Here is an 18115-nt window from a genome sequence, read left to right on the forward strand (position 1 = left end):
CAGATTAACAACGTTTAGATATGTTGATCCTCATTAACATTTACATCGTTGACTATCAATTTTCTGTGCAATAAATATATACTCTACCAAAATCTATAAATGTATACCAACCAGTCTTTTTGCATACCTAACCGGTGATAAACTAATGTCATGTTATAGGGTTTGTTTTAGCTATCTATACTATAATTTTCGTAATGTGTTTGTCTGTTCGTACCACTTTTTCTTGGAAACTTCTGAACCAATCCGGCTGAAATTTTATATGGACTTTTTTTTTATGCTTAAAGTCCAGCGAATGGTATCTGTTCGATTCATAATTACAGATTAATAGGGATTAGTAACAAAAAAATGAACCCTATAGGGATTAGTAAGCAAAAATGAACCCAAATTTAACCATATTTAACCATCAATTTAGCATAAAACACTCATTCTAAGTCAACGGTCTATAACTTTTGCCCGTTTTTAATGGGTTAAAAATTTTAGTATGTTTCTTAACACTATAAAACCGGATTAGAAATGATCTGTGTGGTGATCTAAGGTCATGGAAATTTGAAAGTTATTTTAGGGAGAGAGAGAGAGAGAGCTCTAACTTCCAAATGAATAATTATACTGCAGGGCTGCTTTCCTGCTGAACTGTGTACCACGAGTCTGCTTTTCAGTTGACTATAACATTTATTTTCAAGTCCAATGTAAACAAGTTCTTGTCCAGCCGTCCTCTTAAATAATCAAATTCTACACAATTTCCACCATTACCAATCATTACAATGTTGTCTCACTGACCACCTGACACTCATTAACTCTGATCCTCGAGTAGCCTTTAGGCCTTGATAAATGGTGATTTCATAGTAAAAAAAAAAAAAAAAGAAAAGTCACAGAACTCACTATCTTTCTTTGGCAGATTGCATCGGATCTATGTTAACTTCTATGATAACATGGAGACAGCATCCGCAGAGGTAACACAAACTCAGCAAACATGTTTTAAACATGTTTAAAACATGTTTAAAACGCTCATAAATATGTTTACATTTATATTTTATTACACAACCCTTGCTTCACAATTGCACATGCAGTCACCTTTACAGGGGGTATCCATCTATATATAGAAAAGCGAAAATGTATGTATGTTTGTGTGTATGTTTGGATGTCTGCTAAAAACTTTCGACAGACGCGACGAAAATTCACAAACTCGGTATCACATCGAAGCTCCATCCTTTGCTTGAAAAATTGGCCAAAAACGTTAACTTTTTCACCCCGAAATCGACAATTTTCGACAGGGGGGGGGGGGTCAACAAAAACGGTCCTCCCGTGACAATGACCGATTCTACACATGCGTCAGATGACGTCGTGACCTGATTTACTTTAAATAGTTGAAAAACCGAACAAATTTCATGTACGTCACGTTAGTTCAGTTGCTTAAGTCCTTGGTTCATTATCTAAAAGTTTTGGGTTCGAATCCTGGTGTGAGATTTTTTTTTTTTTCGATTTTTTAAATTTAAATATTGAACCATGTTTCGTTTTTCTGCTTTTTTTTTTCTTTATCTTTTCTTCGCTTATTATTAGCGACACCCAAAAACACCCGGGTACCCACCGATTTTTTTAATTTTAATATCGAAACAGGTTTATTGAAGCCATTTTTCACGTGTTCGTTTTTCTGTTTTCATCATTCGTTTGCTTTACGTTAGTTTTTTTTTTCCCCCGCTTAAGTGTTAAGGTTTTCTTTTTTTACTTCGTTTATAAGAAACAAACCTACGGCATCGTCGTAACGCTCGACGACTTCCGGACGCGCACCTGTCAATTTCTTTCTTAAATAAATTCAAACATCTTTCACTAACTCATTCTGGCTGGCCGATTTTATTTTCAAACTTCGCCTCAGGGCTTCAGGTTCGATCCTACCCCCCCCCCCCCGAGTTCTTTTTTATTTAACACCACACACAAACACCTGGGCAACGCCGGGTACCCCCGCTAGTTATATCTAAAGACTGAACGGAGACCATGATGACACCAGTTCCAGGTGTATATATTTATATACTTTACTCTTAAACTAATTAATCAATCATTACGAATTTGGGGACATAAGTGCTAAGCATAAGGGCTCATAATGTGAGCTATATTGTGTTTTAGTTTTATGCAAATGGGAAGGGTTGTTAAAAGGGGGAGGAAGCCCTTAGTGAAAATTCGAATACCTCTGATTTTTGTAAGGTTTTCGCAGTAAGTATTAGATGTGAATAAATACATATTCCCCAACAGTAAGTTTTTTAGGAGTATTTAAAAAAAAAATTTACGAGGTATATAATAGAAGCAAAACCTCCCATTTGAAAATTCAAATATTTCAGATTTACATCAAAATTTGATTTAGTCATTAGCCACAAATTAAGCAAGATTCCCTGAATTTTACATTCTTCTCAAGAACCCTTAAGCTGAAGCTTTAAATTTTTAACTTTTTCTAGAAATACAATCATGTAAAATGAATTTTGATTAAAATTTGAACAAGCCGAGCATGCAGAGTCCCCCTCCACAAGTGAAAAATTTACTTTCACAATGATTAATGTTTGTGCAAAATTTCAAAAAGACCAAGGTGTGGTTATCCTGAAAAATCTGTCATGGCAAAAATTTACTTTCACCATGACTTATGTTTGTGTAAAATTTTTAAAAAATATAAGGCATGGTTATTGAGAAAGTACGAATGGATGAATGGACAAATAGAAATCAATTACTAGGTCCAATCCCTCCTTTGTTGGGGCACCAATGAGGATTCTAGACATAAGGTTTAATAGCATATATGTTAATTTTAATCTTTGTAATGAGACATAAAATGGTGCAAAACTGTTTTCTTGGGGGGGGGGGTATTTTGCCTGGCTTGTGATGTATAGTCTTCTTGTTATTAATTTAAATAATTCTAGTTAAATTGATTTTGGAAATTTTATTTTAGAGTATGTGTCAGTTAATTCGCGCATGAGTGTAACATTTTACTTGAAAATTTATTGAAATAGTTTGAACTGTAGATTCTGTTTATTTAATACTGGGTGTGTCGTTCAACTTGAGGGCATGTCTTCGAGTTTAGGGGTATTATTTACCATTAACAGCAGCAAGTATTTGAACGCGCAGAGTGGTCCAAAAAAGATGTTATGCCTGGAGAAAAGTTGTTTTTTTTTTTAAAAGACTTTTGTTAAAGTTTTATTCACCCAAAACAAGGCACAATGAGATGTAAGGGCTCAGACTTGTGGTGGGGGGGATATCCTAAGTGAGGAGTTGTGCAGTGATATTTGTTTGCATTTAAATTTCTGCATGTTAGTATAGTCAGAGGAACAGAGTGTAAATTCTAAAAGCAAGCAGTTCAAGAAAAGAAACAATAAGAGAATACCTGTGGCGCAGTGGTTATAGTACTTGGAAAATTCAATTATGAAAGTGATAGTCTTCTAAAGGTTCAATTCTCAGTGTGGGCGACTAAAAAATACAATTGCGAATTATTTAGGACTTCTATTCACTCATGGCTGATAGAAAAAGAGCATGCTACTCCCGTGAAGTAAATAAAGGGTTCCGTTCGAAATTCCGCAGTTTGACAGAAACATTCCCCAGTGCAACAAGATACACTGAAGAAGGTCGGAGGTTACATAGATCAAAACGTTATGAAAATGACACTCAAGATGAGAACAGTAGTCCGATGGATCCAAATAATATGAATAACCAATCCTCATCTCAAAAATTTGGAAATATAAGAGTACAAACACTTCTGGTATCTGGGGACCTCTACAGCAAGTGTTTGATTCTACTGTTTGGTTGGGGGTATTTAGGTTGAAAGGACAAGTGCAACAAGTTCATCAGATCACATTCTGTTGAAGTACTTGTAATACAAGCACAGAGATGTAACATTGCAGTGATGGGACAGGGACTATAGTTTGGTAGACAGTGTGAGACTTATTATGAACATTACAGTAGATCAGAGTCACACTGAATGTAAGATATCTTGTGTAGTTTCTGACTTTGCATCAAGTTCACACACAACCACGCATAATTATGACTACTTTCTTTTATTGTTCTACTAGGGTGTCACCACTTATCAAGGTTTAAAGGCCATTCGAAGATAAGGGCCAAATGAGTCACCGTGATGATTGGTAATGATGGTGGTGATTGGGCAGAATTTCATTAATTTAGAGGGTGGCTCAACAAACGTTTGTTTAGATTGGACTTGAAAACGGCCATGTTGTAGTCAGTTGAGAAGCAGCCCTGCAGTATTGTGTTCCACAGAGGATCGGTTTTCTAAAACAAGAAACAGACTTTGTCTATGAAAGATAAAAAGTTAAAAACTTTGTTCATTACTTAATCTAATTTTTTCTGAGCAGATGAAACAGTTTTAAAAAAACAGTCATGCAGCAACGTCAACTCTGGATATATATGTAGAGAGAGAGATTTTTTTAACCCATTAAAAACGGGCAAAAGTTATTGCCCGTTGACTTAGAATGAGTGTTTTATGCCAAATTGATGGTAAAATGGTAAATTTGTGCTCATCTTGCATTAAATACTAATCCCAATTGTTGCTTAACTGTTCATCGAACAGGCATAATAATACTTAGTTTGCTGCACCTTGTCATTAAAAAGGTCCATACAAAATTTCAAGTAGATCATCCAGTAGTTTCTGAGAAAACTTCTAAAGTAAATCCCTAACTGTGCATCAAAAGGATACAATACTTAGTTTGCTGCACCTTATCATAACAAAAGTCCATACAAATTTCAGCCAGATCAGCTTAATAGTTTTTAAGAAAAAGTGGAATGGACAGACAAATATATGTATCTATCAGATTTTTATCTGTTTGTAAACTGTTTCACTTCACATGCGCAAATTTTTCACATGACAGCTTCCTTATGTTAAGAATAAGTAGATTTGAAAACACTTTTTAAAGATCGTGGCAAGCTGGCCTAATGGTTATTATACTTGAGTCAGTGTCTTTAGGTTTTGGTTTCTATCTCAGCTCGAGTATTTTTTTTTTCTTTTTGACTTACAAGAACTGAACTGTTTGAAAAAAGACATAATATTTGCATGCACATACTCAGTTTTTCATTTTTTTTGTTTTTTTTTTTTACTAAGATTTAATGTTACTTTTAATACCGGGCAATGCCGGATACATACATCTGCTAGTCTATATATCTATAAAATTGAGGATGTGTGTAAAAGTGTGTGTGAGGACAACTCAACCTATATACTCAACAAAACTTTGATCTACAGATTTGAAATTTGGTATATAGCGTATTCAGGCATGTGGGAAACTTTTTAATTGGTCTTCATCATGAAAAAAAAGGGCTGCTAAGGGGTCAAAATTGAAAAATTTGTATTGGGATGGGGGGGGTCATTGAATTTTTATCTGTTTGTCAACTGTTTCACGACGCATGCCCAAGTCATTTACATGACAGCTTCCTTATAAGAATAAGTAGGTTTGAAAACACTTTAAATATCGTGGTAAGCTGGACTAATGGTTATCGTACTGACTAACTGTTTCTAGGCTTTGGTTTTGATCTCAGCTCGAGTATCTTTTTTTTTACTTACAAGAAGTGAACTATTTACAAAAACATAACACTCGCATGCACAGGTCTCAGTTTCTGAATGAATTAAAATATAAAATTTATGCATATTTTATGACCAGGCAATGCCAGGCAGCCTGCTGATATAGTAATAAATTAACATGAAAAAACTAAATTTTCAATAATAAGACAAACTTATCAGGATAGAAAAAAACTCTACCTGATTAAGAGGATCAAATTATAGAATAAAATAAAAAAGATAAGGAGTCAAATATATAAGAATTTTATTATATTTTCAGGGAAATCTGGAATCTGTGATGAATAGAGAAGTGGTCACCCACCTCGATAAAAATAACTTACTTAGTAGCATGCAATATGGTTTCCATTCTGCTAGATCTACAGCTGATATGCTAACTGCAATATCAAACAGCAATGAATCTCTTGATGGGGCTTTGTTTCTAGAGCAATAGCTCTGGACATAGCAAAGGCTTTTGATAGGGTATGGCATAAAGGTCTACTTCACAAGATTGTCAGCTATGGAGTAGCTGGAAATGTCCTCTCAACTATTAAACTATTTCTCTCTGATAGGCTTATAAGAGTAGTCATTTATGGGCAGAAATCAGAAACTCATAATTATCAACGTTGGCATACCTCAAGGTTCCATTCTGAGCCGTACTCTCTTCCTGATCTTCATCAATGATCTCCCCAATCACATTCTTAGATCATTTGTGGACATTTATGCAGACGACACCATAATCTATGGCAACATTTCAAAGGTCAGCAATGACCAAGATCTGATCTTAAGTATGTGGTGCAATGAGGAAAAAGGTGGTTGATTAATTTTAATGTGTCTAAAACTAAACTTTTCTCTTTTCATCATAATCGCTCTGACCCTACTTGGCCCAAATTTAAATGAATGGCCCTCTTGGCAAGCTTCAGAGACTAACCTTCACTCCTGATCTGAAATGGAATATGTACATCAAATCTGTTGCTCAGATCGCTGGAAAAATTGCACGACTCCAGTCGGTAATGCAATCCTCTATCTGTATAAGAACCAAGTACGTCCTAGGATGGAGTACTATTGCTATATATTGACAGGAGCTGTTAAGTGTGTCCTATCCTGCATTGATACAGTTCAAAACTGGCTTGGAAACCTAGTAGGTAATGCCTTTTTCTCTTCCTTGCAACCTTTTTCCTATAGAAGAGGCACTGCTCTACCATTATTTTCATGGCAAATGCTTGTCTGAACTCTAATCTATGGTCACCTCTTGCCAGACCTTCATAAAAAAAACACTCAACTAGCTACAACCACTATCAACAATTTCCCTCACTCTATATCTACCTGTCTAAAACACAGATTCCATGAACAAACTTTTCCTAGAACTGCCCGCCTGGGGAACATTATTCCACTGGCCTGCTTCCTGACCGACTACAATATGGTAACCTTCAAATCCAACATAATCAAGTTGAGCCGTCGCCTTAAATAATCTAAATTCTACTTAATCTACACCATTAACGATTACTATACTACCACCTTAGATTCACTGACCCCCTTATCCTCGAGTGGTTTTCGGGCCTTGATAAATGGTGACTCCCTCGCAAAAGAAAAAGGAAAATCCTTATGGACTTGATAATGTAATAAAGTTCCCACGTAACTTTACTCCTTATTTATTTTATTTTAGTATATTTTCTATTTTCATGTATATATATATATATATATATATATATATATATATATATATATATATATATATATATATACTATTTATTCACCTTGAAAGGTAGTTTTCTTTCTTTATCGGTTGCACTCAACAATAAGTAATAAATCATTATTGTTAAGTCCTTGCTCAACAGCGAGCTGTTAAAAACAGCCTGCGGTCATTTTAGCACCCCCTCCTCTTCTCGTCTCTCGCTCTCTGCATAATATCATGGCTTAAAAAAAGTAAAGAAAGAGCAATTGAATTCTAGTTAAATAAATAAGGACAGGAAAAGCGTCTAGAAAAAAAAAATAAATAAAAAACGATTGCAACGTAACAACAGCGAATTGGAAGACAGACAGCCCTTGTGATAAGACAGAGAAGGGAAATGATCGCTTTTTACAAGCTCTCAAACTTATGACTCATCTTTTTTAAGTCCTTCATGCCCCTCTTCGGCTGTTTCTGCATCGAAGTCGCAATGTTTAAAAAGAAAAAACAACAAACTGACTCAACGGGTCAGACATCATCGCAACAGGCTACAAATCATCGTAAGTACTTATTCTAAAAGCGCCCTTTTTTTTTAAAATCCATTTTACTTTTATATTGTCTGACCTCCCCCCCCCTCCGCATCTTCCTCATTACCCGGGGAAGTGGGACGGCGTGAGGGGAGGGAGAACAAGGATTACCATGTGCACTTCTGAGTCCTGAACTGCAAATCACTTTTTATATATTCATTTTTTTTTTTTTTAATTTCCATAATTTTCAACGTATATGTATGGTCAGCGCGAACGCAGACCCCACGATGTTATTGTTTAAAAAAGTGCACAGATATTTATTAAACAATTATACTATCATTGCATTACTTTTAAATTTTTACACGAAGTTTGGTTTGATCTTGGTATAGAGCTTTGTTTTGAATTGCGTTCGGAGACATAGCTATAACATGATTTGCATATTATAGATTAACTTAATGATTGATTGACCTAATACTTATTAACAGTTCTCGCATTAACACATCAATTCTCATTAAATCACCAAAGTTAAGCGACGTTAAGCCTGGCCAGTACCAGATGGGTGACCATTTTGGGAATATCAGGTACTATATGTAGGAGAAGGACAACACTTCCCTGCAAAAAAAAACAAACAATGTTGTTAGAATAATATCCCCGACCGGGATATACACGTGACTGGGGACCGTTTATGAATTAAACATTCCTTAAAAACTCCCTCCTTTGGAAAAAGCCGGTTGAACTTACCCGGGGTAAATGTTTCACTGGGAAAGCAGGCTAGCATAAAAAAAAGGTTCTCAACTGGAGATTCCCCACCTCATCTCTCATATCAGAGTGTTACATTACCCCCTCCCCGAAAAAAAAAAAAAAAAAAGAAAGACGATTGTAAACTTATAAATATCTGTGATATAACAAAACAAATGTAAGTTTGAGTCAATATATTTCCCTGAGGTCTACAACATGGTCATTTTCAAATCTAATGCCAATGAATACTTATCACGAACCATCTTGATAAGTAGTCACATTTAATTCATTCCATTCGTCGTTTTCAATCCTTTCATAATATTCATCATAATTCAATTGTCAATCTATATATACCTCATTAACTCTTATCCTCGAGTGTCTTTTATCCTAAATTTGTGAGTTCTAAGTAAATAAAACAAATAATAATAAATGAACGATTATTTATGTGAATTTTGGAACTACATCTTCCGCAATTTTTGTAGCTAAGAGCCGCCACTGTTTATAATGTTTGTATCCAATCAAATTTTCCGATGTTTAGCGATTAATAGTATAATCGTAGCAATTACAAGGCTGATTTTGATCTTTTATTTCTGGAGAGGTTGTTAAGGGGCAAGTAAACAGTGATGAATTTTAAAAATGATAGACCGAGATGCACCATATTCGCTTCTCCATAAAATTTTATTTTTTTTTAGTAAGTACTAGATCAGTTTACGTTATTTTTGGAATATGATACTTTCGTTCCGTGATAGATACGTAGTACACAATTTTTTTAATTCTTTTTTGAAACCTTGACTTGCCAAAAAATCGTTAAACCCTTTCATGTTTACAGTTACTACTTTCGGGTAACACCTGAGGGTTTCACTAGTGTTTAAATAAAACTTTGTAAACATGGAACTCCTTGAATTCTCCTGAGTTTTCTTTTGGTTTGCTGTTATTTGGTTCAAGAGGACAATTCACTGTGTACATATTGCGTGAGGCACATTTTATTAAAAAAAAAATTTTTTTTAAGCAAATGCCTGCTAAATGTTGCTTCCAATTTGATTTCTTTTCGTTTTAAGAAAGCAATGCCACAGACAACATAGAAAAGAATAAACTGTTTTCCAAACAAAAATATCAATAAAATTAGCCTACACCTAAAATTATGAGAGCAATTTTGCAGGATAAACAAAACGAAAAGTGGTTAAGAATCAAATATATGTTACCAAAAGCAACCTACTTGGATAGGTTTTGGTACTAGTGCAGAGAGTGATCCGTGCTGAAATAACGTTATTATTTAAAAAGCCATTCTTAACATGGGGGGGGGTTGTACCTATTCTATACTTCAACCTTACAATTGAATAAAGAAACATATAAAACTTTAATTAAACTTGGAAATACGATTTTAAAAATAGCGCGGATCACTCTCTGCACTAGCACCTAGTTTTTGTTTCGTACTTCTGCGTTTATGAACCCACGATTTCCACGAAGTTACTCGGAAACGGTAGTTTTCTGGATAGTAAAACATTTTTCCAATGTATTACTTAATTATTTAATTAATTTCGGTTAATGTGCTCCGTTACCAACTGAAGACGCCTCAACATTTCTAAAAAAAAAAAAAAAAAAAAAAAAGAAAAAACTTTTCAAGGTTTTCGGGTATGCTAAAAACGAATATCGCAGTGAAAATTAGTGCAGAAAAATAGTTTTCGAGATATAAATATCTGTATTGTGCAATTTAATTTCTAACAGTTTGAATTGGTCACCATCTTTTGTTGTTGTTTCAATGAAATGGTTCAGTGAACATGCGCAGACGAACTGTGAATCTACGAAATTCAAACATTTATTCAACGTCATTTCTAGCTAATTCCACAAAAAATTACGTTCAAGAATTCAAATTCCAGAAAATTCGGTCAGTGTTCACTCACTGGTTGTCAACCCCGTTTATTCCGGAAGCCATTCTTAACATGGGAAAGTTGAAAATAAGAAAATGCTTTTCGGAATAAATACCCCCCCCAAAAAAAATCCCTCCCCATGTTAAGAAAACGCTTTCAGAATAAATACCTCCAACCTCCCGATGTTAAGAACGGTTTTCGGAATAAACACTTCCAACCTCCCCATGTTAAGGACGGCTTTCGGAATTGCGCTGAAAAAAAAAAAAAGAGGCTTTGCCGCTTTCATATGTCGCCCGATCAAACATGGTCGCCAGTGATTTATATTGCAAAATACAGGTATTTATATCTCAAAAAAAACTATTTGTCTGCTCTAATTTTCTCTGCGATATTCGTTTTCAGTATACCTGAAAACCTTTAAAAGTCGTCGATTTATCAAAAAATGTTGAGGCGTCTTCAGTTGGCGCAACGCCGCACGTTGACCTTAATTTCAGTATCGTTGCCATTCTTAACCTGAGGAGAGGGAGTTGTAACAATTTGTGTGTGTTTTTTTTGTAATTGGGCTCGCCCGACCGTTTCCGGTTATTCCCGAGCACACCAGAGTAAGAAATGCACTATGCAGAGGTACTGTTTTATTTTATTTTTTTTAATACTTATTTTAAGGTGTTTATTTAGTTTGAAACACAAATAGTGCCGGGTCTTAAATTAGCACAAGAAAAAAAATGACTGACAAGAGACGAGCATTTAGGGAGTGTCGATAATCGTTCAAACGGAAATAAATAATTTTTTTAAAAAATCCCACTGAATGTAATGTTTATTTCAACGCATGTTTGCTTTGTCTATTTTGCAAAATGCCAAATTATAGAACAAAACCAGACATTTTTTTTTAAACCAACCTTAACCTAATATTTTATTCTATGTAATTATAATTTCAAATAGATTTATTAGTTTAAAGAATTAATTTATTTGTATTTAAATCTATTCCATACTTCAAATACTCACCTTCTCTTCTAATGAACTTTAAATATATATTTCTTTCAATCTGGGCACAGGAAATTTCTTTTTCGTTGTTGTTATTGCTGCTATGAAGAAAAAAAGAAAGACAAGTTTATGCAAATTAACAACTAGAAAGTTTTAACCAATCACAGCGGTTCTATTTCACTGACTATGGTCAAAGCACCATAGTAACATATAACTTCTACCTCCTTATTTCATTGGTCAATGTCGGACTGGTTTAAATGAACAAGACAGACTTCACCATTTTTATGTTGCAATTGGCGGGTGAGTGGGATAGCAGGTTAGGTTATTATTCTATTTTATCGTATAAATTGTATGCAAATAAAAATGCTATTGAAACTTTGTTCACCCCCAGAAATTAAATAGACTTTCCATAGAGAGATACGAAAGTTTTGGTGATTATTGTGTACTTGTAGAATAATGTAAAGTTTTGGTACCTGAGTCCAATCAGAAAAAAAGATTGGATTAAATGGTTGGGTCTAAGTTCAATTCAGACCACTACAAACAGTTCAAATATCGGCCTCATGCAAACTTTTTATTTATTTATTTATTTTTTTATATATATATATATATATATATATATATATATATATATATATATATATATATATATATATATATATATATATATATATATATATATATATATATATATATATATATATATATATATATATATATATATATATATATATATATATATATATATATATATATATATATATATATATATATATATATATATATATATATATATATATATATATATATATATATATATATATATATATATATATATATATATATATATATATATATATATATATATATATATATATATATATATATATAATTCCAGGTTAATATTTTCCAGAGGTAAAGTAACCAATGAAGTTTTAACGAGGTTAATACAAGAGTGCTCAATACCGAAATAGGGCAAGATATACCTTCATTTGTTTTACATAAGCATTAATATGTCGCTATACATTCATGAATATGTTTCAGTCAGCCAGTTAATAGTAACTATAGACTGCTTCGGGCGATATTGGTTATACAAAAGCTTAGTACGTACCGTAGTGGTTGCTTTAAACAAAATAAAAATAAAAAGACTACTAAAAGAATCGTTTTGGGTATCGGAAAATAGACACAAATTTTTCCAATTCCGATACCCCTAAACATTCCGATTTTTCTGATTCCTGATTCCGCTTAATCATCTCAACACTAATATATATCAACAATTTTTAAATGAATATTAACAATTATTTTTATACCTACAGACACTAGTGTCTCATGTTTACACAATCCTCAGTGTAGGAATGATAATTAGTCAGAAGATTTGAACTCAGTCATAAAATCACCCTTGCCTTTATAGTCTAACATTCTATCTCAAAACCATGAGCAATTAATAGAAGAATTCAGAGAAATTAAGTAGCTATAAAAACTAAGTTAGCGGACATTCATAGTAAACAGTCCAAGAGTATTCAATGACCGAGAGTCAGAATGTTGCTTTTGCCCTAAAGTTGATACTTTGACATATCTGGGCTGGTGCATCCATCATTACTCTCTCTCTCTCTCTCTCTCTCTCTCTCTCTCTCTCTCTCTCTCTCTCTCTTAGACAGGGTCCAAAATATAGTCTCCAATTTAATGAGTCCTGCACTATCAACCAAGCTCCAACCCCTGTCCCATCATTGCAATGTTGCATCCCTGTGCTTGTCTTACAAGTATTTTAATGGAATGTGCTCTGATGAATTCATTGAACTTGTACTGCCCCAACGTACATACCTCCATCGAACCCGTTTAACAGCAAAATCCCATCCCTTTACTGTAGAAGTTCCTAGGAGCTAGGAAGCCTTCGTCTATAATAGCTTCGTCCCTCAGACTGCTAGGCTTTGGAATTCCCTCCCTGCTTCCTGCTTCCCTGACTGTACTGACATGCAGAAGTTTAAATGAAATGTGAACAAACATTTTGCTTCTCAACACCTCACAGTTTCCTGATAGACAAGCTCCTAAATTGTAGCCCTTTACTTCCAAATGGTAATATGCCTTGTTTGGGGTGAACAAATTAAAAAAAAAACTTTTTCGCGTTGTTGTTGAATTCACTTAACATAAAAGCATTTATGTTTTCATGTGTGTCTGTGTGTGAAAGAGAGAGAGAGAGAGTTCCCTATGAACTCAGAAACAGTTAGGCCAATCTTTTTGAAATTTATACGAAGGTACTTGATGTGTCTGGGAGATTTTGTATCGGGATGCATCTGATAAGTATAAAAAATCGATAATTGAAAAAATCCTATTAAAGAAGGAAGTCCGATTTTGACCAAAGTTAACACTTTTATACAACCTAACATCACAAGTGCATTTGAGAACTTCCTAGAAAGAATTCTGACTAGAAAAATATCGGGGAAACCAATGCCAACAATAGAATCTTCGGATTCATTCCATATGATGATGACTAGTAAAGATATTCACATTTTTACAGCCATTTCATCGTCCATCTAGACCAGGGTTTCCCAACCTTTTTCGGCAAACATTCCCCTAAAACACTCTAATGCCTACTACCGCCCCCCCCCCTCCTTACATAATGTTTGTTGTCATGGTGATACATAATTCAAGTGAAAATCAATAAATGAATCTTCATAAAGTTTATTCAACAAAATTCTACACAGTCGATCAAATGGAAACAGTAAAAACAATGAATCAGGTGGGTCAATTAATATATCAAATCATTGCTAATACAATAATCATAAAAATCAGGATAATAATCACAGGAATCACCGATCAATGTGCAGATTGTTATTGATGATCAGCAACAAATTGAGAAACACTTAGTAGTGTTACTACTAGAAGCTCGCAGTCTTTCAACGCCCCCCCTCCAAAGGATCTCAGGAACCTCCTATATGATAAATTTCGCCATTGCTCACCTGAAGTCTTATAACGCCCTCCCCCCTGATGGGCGGTATGGAACCGATTGGAAAACCCTGTTCTAAATGCCTCTGCACTTGCAGGTCCTGTTTTCATAGTCTTTTTCTCGACCAGCTTAAATACTAGAAAAAAGGGCCATTAATAATGCACATCTAATAATGTTTTTGCATAAACTCTGCCATGCTAGAAAACTACGCGTAACAATAAGAAATCCACTATTTGCTCAACCTCATAAGTTTCCAACCTAATAAGTCCCATACTATCAACCAAGCTCTAGTGCCTATTTTACAAGTACTTTAAAGGAATAAGCTCTGACGAATTTGTTGAACTTATGCACCCCCTCCCTCCGATGTAAATACCCCTGATTCACCCGACAAACAGCAAAATACCACCTCTTCACTATAGAGGTCTCTAGATGCCATTGTCGTCTACTTTGATAGTTTTTTCCCATGATCTGCTAGGATTTGGAATTCCCTCCCTGTTTCTTGCTATCCTGACTGTACTAACACATAGAAAATTAAGTGTAATGTGAACAAACATCTTGCTGCTCAACTCCCTTCATAGTGACCCAGTAGACATGGTCCCAAGGAGTAGCTTCTTATTTCCAAGTAGCAATATACCTCGTTTGAGGTGAAAAAAGAGTAAAACAAATTTTTCTCAAACATAACTCAAACCCAGAACTAAGGTATACTTGATAATGTATTTTTTGTGATTAAAATTTATTGGAAACAAACATTCAGTTTTATAACAATAAGATTATTATACAGATACACGATTATTTTTACATGAATTGAACATTAAAGAATTGATACATTTTGCAATGTTCAAAAATTTTGCAGCTATTCAGTTAAAGACTAGAAAATAATACTTCCATAATTGAATTAATATAGAACATGTTTTAATTTAACTAGCAAGTATTTTAATAGAATGTGTTCTGATGAACTCGAAGCACTTGTACCCCCCTTAGCATAAATACCTCCTGACTAACTTGACAAGCAGCAAAATCCCACCCCTTCACTGCAGAAATCTCTAGATGCTGAAAAGCTATCATACACTAATAGTTTCTTCCATCAAACTAGTCAACTGGAATTCCCTCTATGTTTCCTGCTTCTCTGACTCTACTAACATGTTGAAATTTAATGTAATGTGAACATCTCGCTTCTAAACTCCCTACACAGTGTGTCCTTGTAGAAATGGTTCCAAGAAACGGTCCCAAACCTCGTTTGTGGTGCATAAGAGTAAAAAAAAAAATCTTGAAGTGTTGAAATGTTTCAATTCTTTTTATCGACACATCTGTGGGAACATGATGAGAATTAGCAGCGAACCGAATGTTAACGTATCCACCATGAGAGACAAAATGAAAAATCGTCTTTTGCACATAGCTCCACACATCTCTTCCGCTTGGGAAGAAAAAAAAATAAGATAACCACAAAATAGTTATCGACCAATGGCAGAGCTCCGCGCCTAAAATAAACACCTCAAAGATCACAGTCACTGGGAGCCGGTTTGCCACTATAAAACGAGGGATTTTAGGGAACCAGAGTAGAGAGGAGGAAAAAGAAGACGAAGATGCCGGGCTGCTAGCTGCTGATGAAAGAATTCACCCGCTTTCCAATTACAAGCCAGGACACGCATCACCGACAGCAGGATGACCGGCCTACCCCTATCACATCCATCGTCCAAAAGATAAGTTACGTTTACGAACATTCATTCCTTGTCAATTCATACATACCTACAAACGTTTTACGAACATTCATTCCTTGTTAAATCGTACATACCTGCAAACATTCTACGAACATTTCACCGTAATATAAAGTGTCAAATATCTCCATCGGACAATCCATTCTTCGTTAAATCACATTCCATCCTATGAACACTTTGCCTCTTCTAATACAAGTTGTTAGTAGTAAATAAAATCGATTCTCAACCTTCAATATTTGCCTGTCTTTAATTATATGGAGTCAGAATCTACATACTTCCAAAGTTGTTCATTTCATGTATTCTTGGTTGTGACCTCCATGGCGTCCTTCCTACCCCTAATCCTTTTATAAAAACCGAGGCCATACATCTCTAGTTTAATTTTCTTTTTTTTCTAGATTTCAATTCGCATGATTTATCTTCAAGTTTACAAAGATGACAATAGTAAAAAAAAAAATGCTAAGATCACAGTGTAGTATCTGTTCTGATGCTACAGTCAAGTTAATTTGTCCTTAGTTAATGAAAGAAGAAGCACTTCTATACTGAGGCAATTTTTATTTTTTCCTACTTCCAGAGTACCCCTTTTTGGGGAGTTGGTTTCCCCCCACATTAAAACGACCTTGTGTCACATATTGCTTTCGTGGGGATGTAAATAAATGCCAATATTAAAAAAAAAGCAAACAAAACGCACATAAATTGCTAATCACGTTGACACACTGGTTCCCATTAGATCACCCAAGTTAAGCGTTGGTGAGTCTGCTCAATACTAAAATTGGTAACCATTTACGAATTCCAAATTCTGTATGTGCTCTTTGCTTTTCCCGGCATTGTTTCCAGTCGTTCTGGATTTCTCCTTGCCACTGGAATCAAGCAGTGCCAACTCAGAAGAGGAGTAGTTTAAAATTGTACAACTCTTCCTTCGCAATTCAACATGTAACGCCCATCATCCCTCCAGAACATCCACTTCTAACCCTAATACTAACTTTTCGACAGCCCTTTTTACACATAAGAGACGTGACTAGTTCTAATCCCTTGTTTCTCCTATAAAACTTTTTTTGTTAATTGGGAGTCACCACTAATCAAGACCCAAAGGCCACTGGAGGATAAGTGTTCTTGAATGTAAGGTAATAGTGTTATAATTGTTAATGGTGTAAATTGGATAGAATTTGATTATTTATGAGGACAGCTCAACAAGAACTTGCTTATATTGGATTTGAAGGCTACCATGTTGTATTCAACCAGAAAGCAGGCCAGCAGAACAATGTGCCAAAGGCAGGCAGTTCTGGGAAAGAAGCTTTGTTCATAAAATCTGTGTTTAGATTTAAGCACAGATAGAGAGTGGGGGAAATCATATATAGTGTTGTAGATAGTCGAGTGTTTAGTGAAAGTTTAGCAAGGAGGGATCATAGATTGGAGTTCAGTCGAGTACTTAAACAAAAACCTTTCCCTTCTTTCTCTGTATATCTAAAACTAAACAGAATTTCCATGAACAGAGTTTGTTTCCAGTTTCATGGTTCAGTTGTGCTCTAAACAGAAAAATTAATTTCAATCATGCCCCTGTCTTATCAAAGAATCTACTGTTGATTTTTTTACGCCAGGCTTTTCTACTTGTGTGGTGATAAAATTTTTCAAATGCACTTCTCCTTCTTCTCCTCCTCATCATCCTCATCATCTCATATGAACTCAAAGATTCTATTGTTGGCATTAAGTTCCCTGATAAATTTCTAGACAGAATTCTTTTTAGAAAGACACGGGTACTTACAGGAGAAACCACGAGAAGGTTGCCAACATCTTAAGTGAAACTGATTTTTGCGGAACTAATTGGATTTGAACTTGGAACATCCAGGTCGTCAGTCCGTGCTGTTAACCATTAAACCACCGTCACTTCCCATGAGTAGAAATAAAGTCGTTAGAAATCAATAAAATTAGCACATTACTGATATTAATTCCAAGAATTCAAACACAACAAAATTTGGTGTACGATCGTTTCAAATATGATTTGAAATGTTTCATTTTGGTGACAACGATGATGTCTCACCAACAAGAACTCCTCCAATAAAGAGGGAATAGAGGGAATATCTTCAGCTCTTAACATATTCTTCTTTGTCGGAATGAGGTATAGTTTGGTTAGATCCTAGATTACTATTCTTCCAGA

At 34.7% G+C, this 18115-nt stretch overlaps 2 protein-coding genes across 6 annotated transcripts in view; one reads left to right on the forward strand and one right to left on the reverse strand.

Annotated features, from left to right (window-relative positions):
• LOC145284455 (uncharacterized) overlaps positions 1–11541 on the reverse strand; it is a 235522-nt gene extending 223981 nt beyond the window's left edge. Inside the window, exon 1 of one of the 4 annotated variants that reach the window (XR_013868830.1) lies at positions 11329–11541. The gene's annotated coding sequence lies outside the window, so the exon portion shown is untranslated. The remainder of the gene's footprint in view (positions 1–11328) is intronic. The other 3 variants (XR_013868829.1, XR_013868831.1, XM_080133281.1) reach the window with 3 other exon arrangements.
• LOC145284454 (uncharacterized) overlaps positions 7373–18115 on the forward strand; it is an 86078-nt gene continuing 75335 nt past the window's right edge. Inside the window, exon 1 of one of the 2 annotated variants that reach the window (XM_080133280.1) lies at positions 7373–7756. In XM_080133280.1, coding sequence (XP_079989406.1) covers positions 7651–7756 — 106 coding nt within the window. In that variant the 5' untranslated portion in view covers positions 7373–7650. The remainder of the gene's footprint in view (positions 7757–18115) is intronic. The other variant, XM_080133279.1, reaches the window with a different exon arrangement.

This window comes from Euprymna scolopes, chromosome 9 (assembly GCF_053919585.1).
Source record: "Euprymna scolopes isolate OS-2025 chromosome 9, ASM5391958v1, whole genome shotgun sequence".
Taxonomy (NCBI): Eukaryota; Metazoa; Mollusca; class Cephalopoda; order Sepiida; family Sepiolidae; genus Euprymna; species Euprymna scolopes.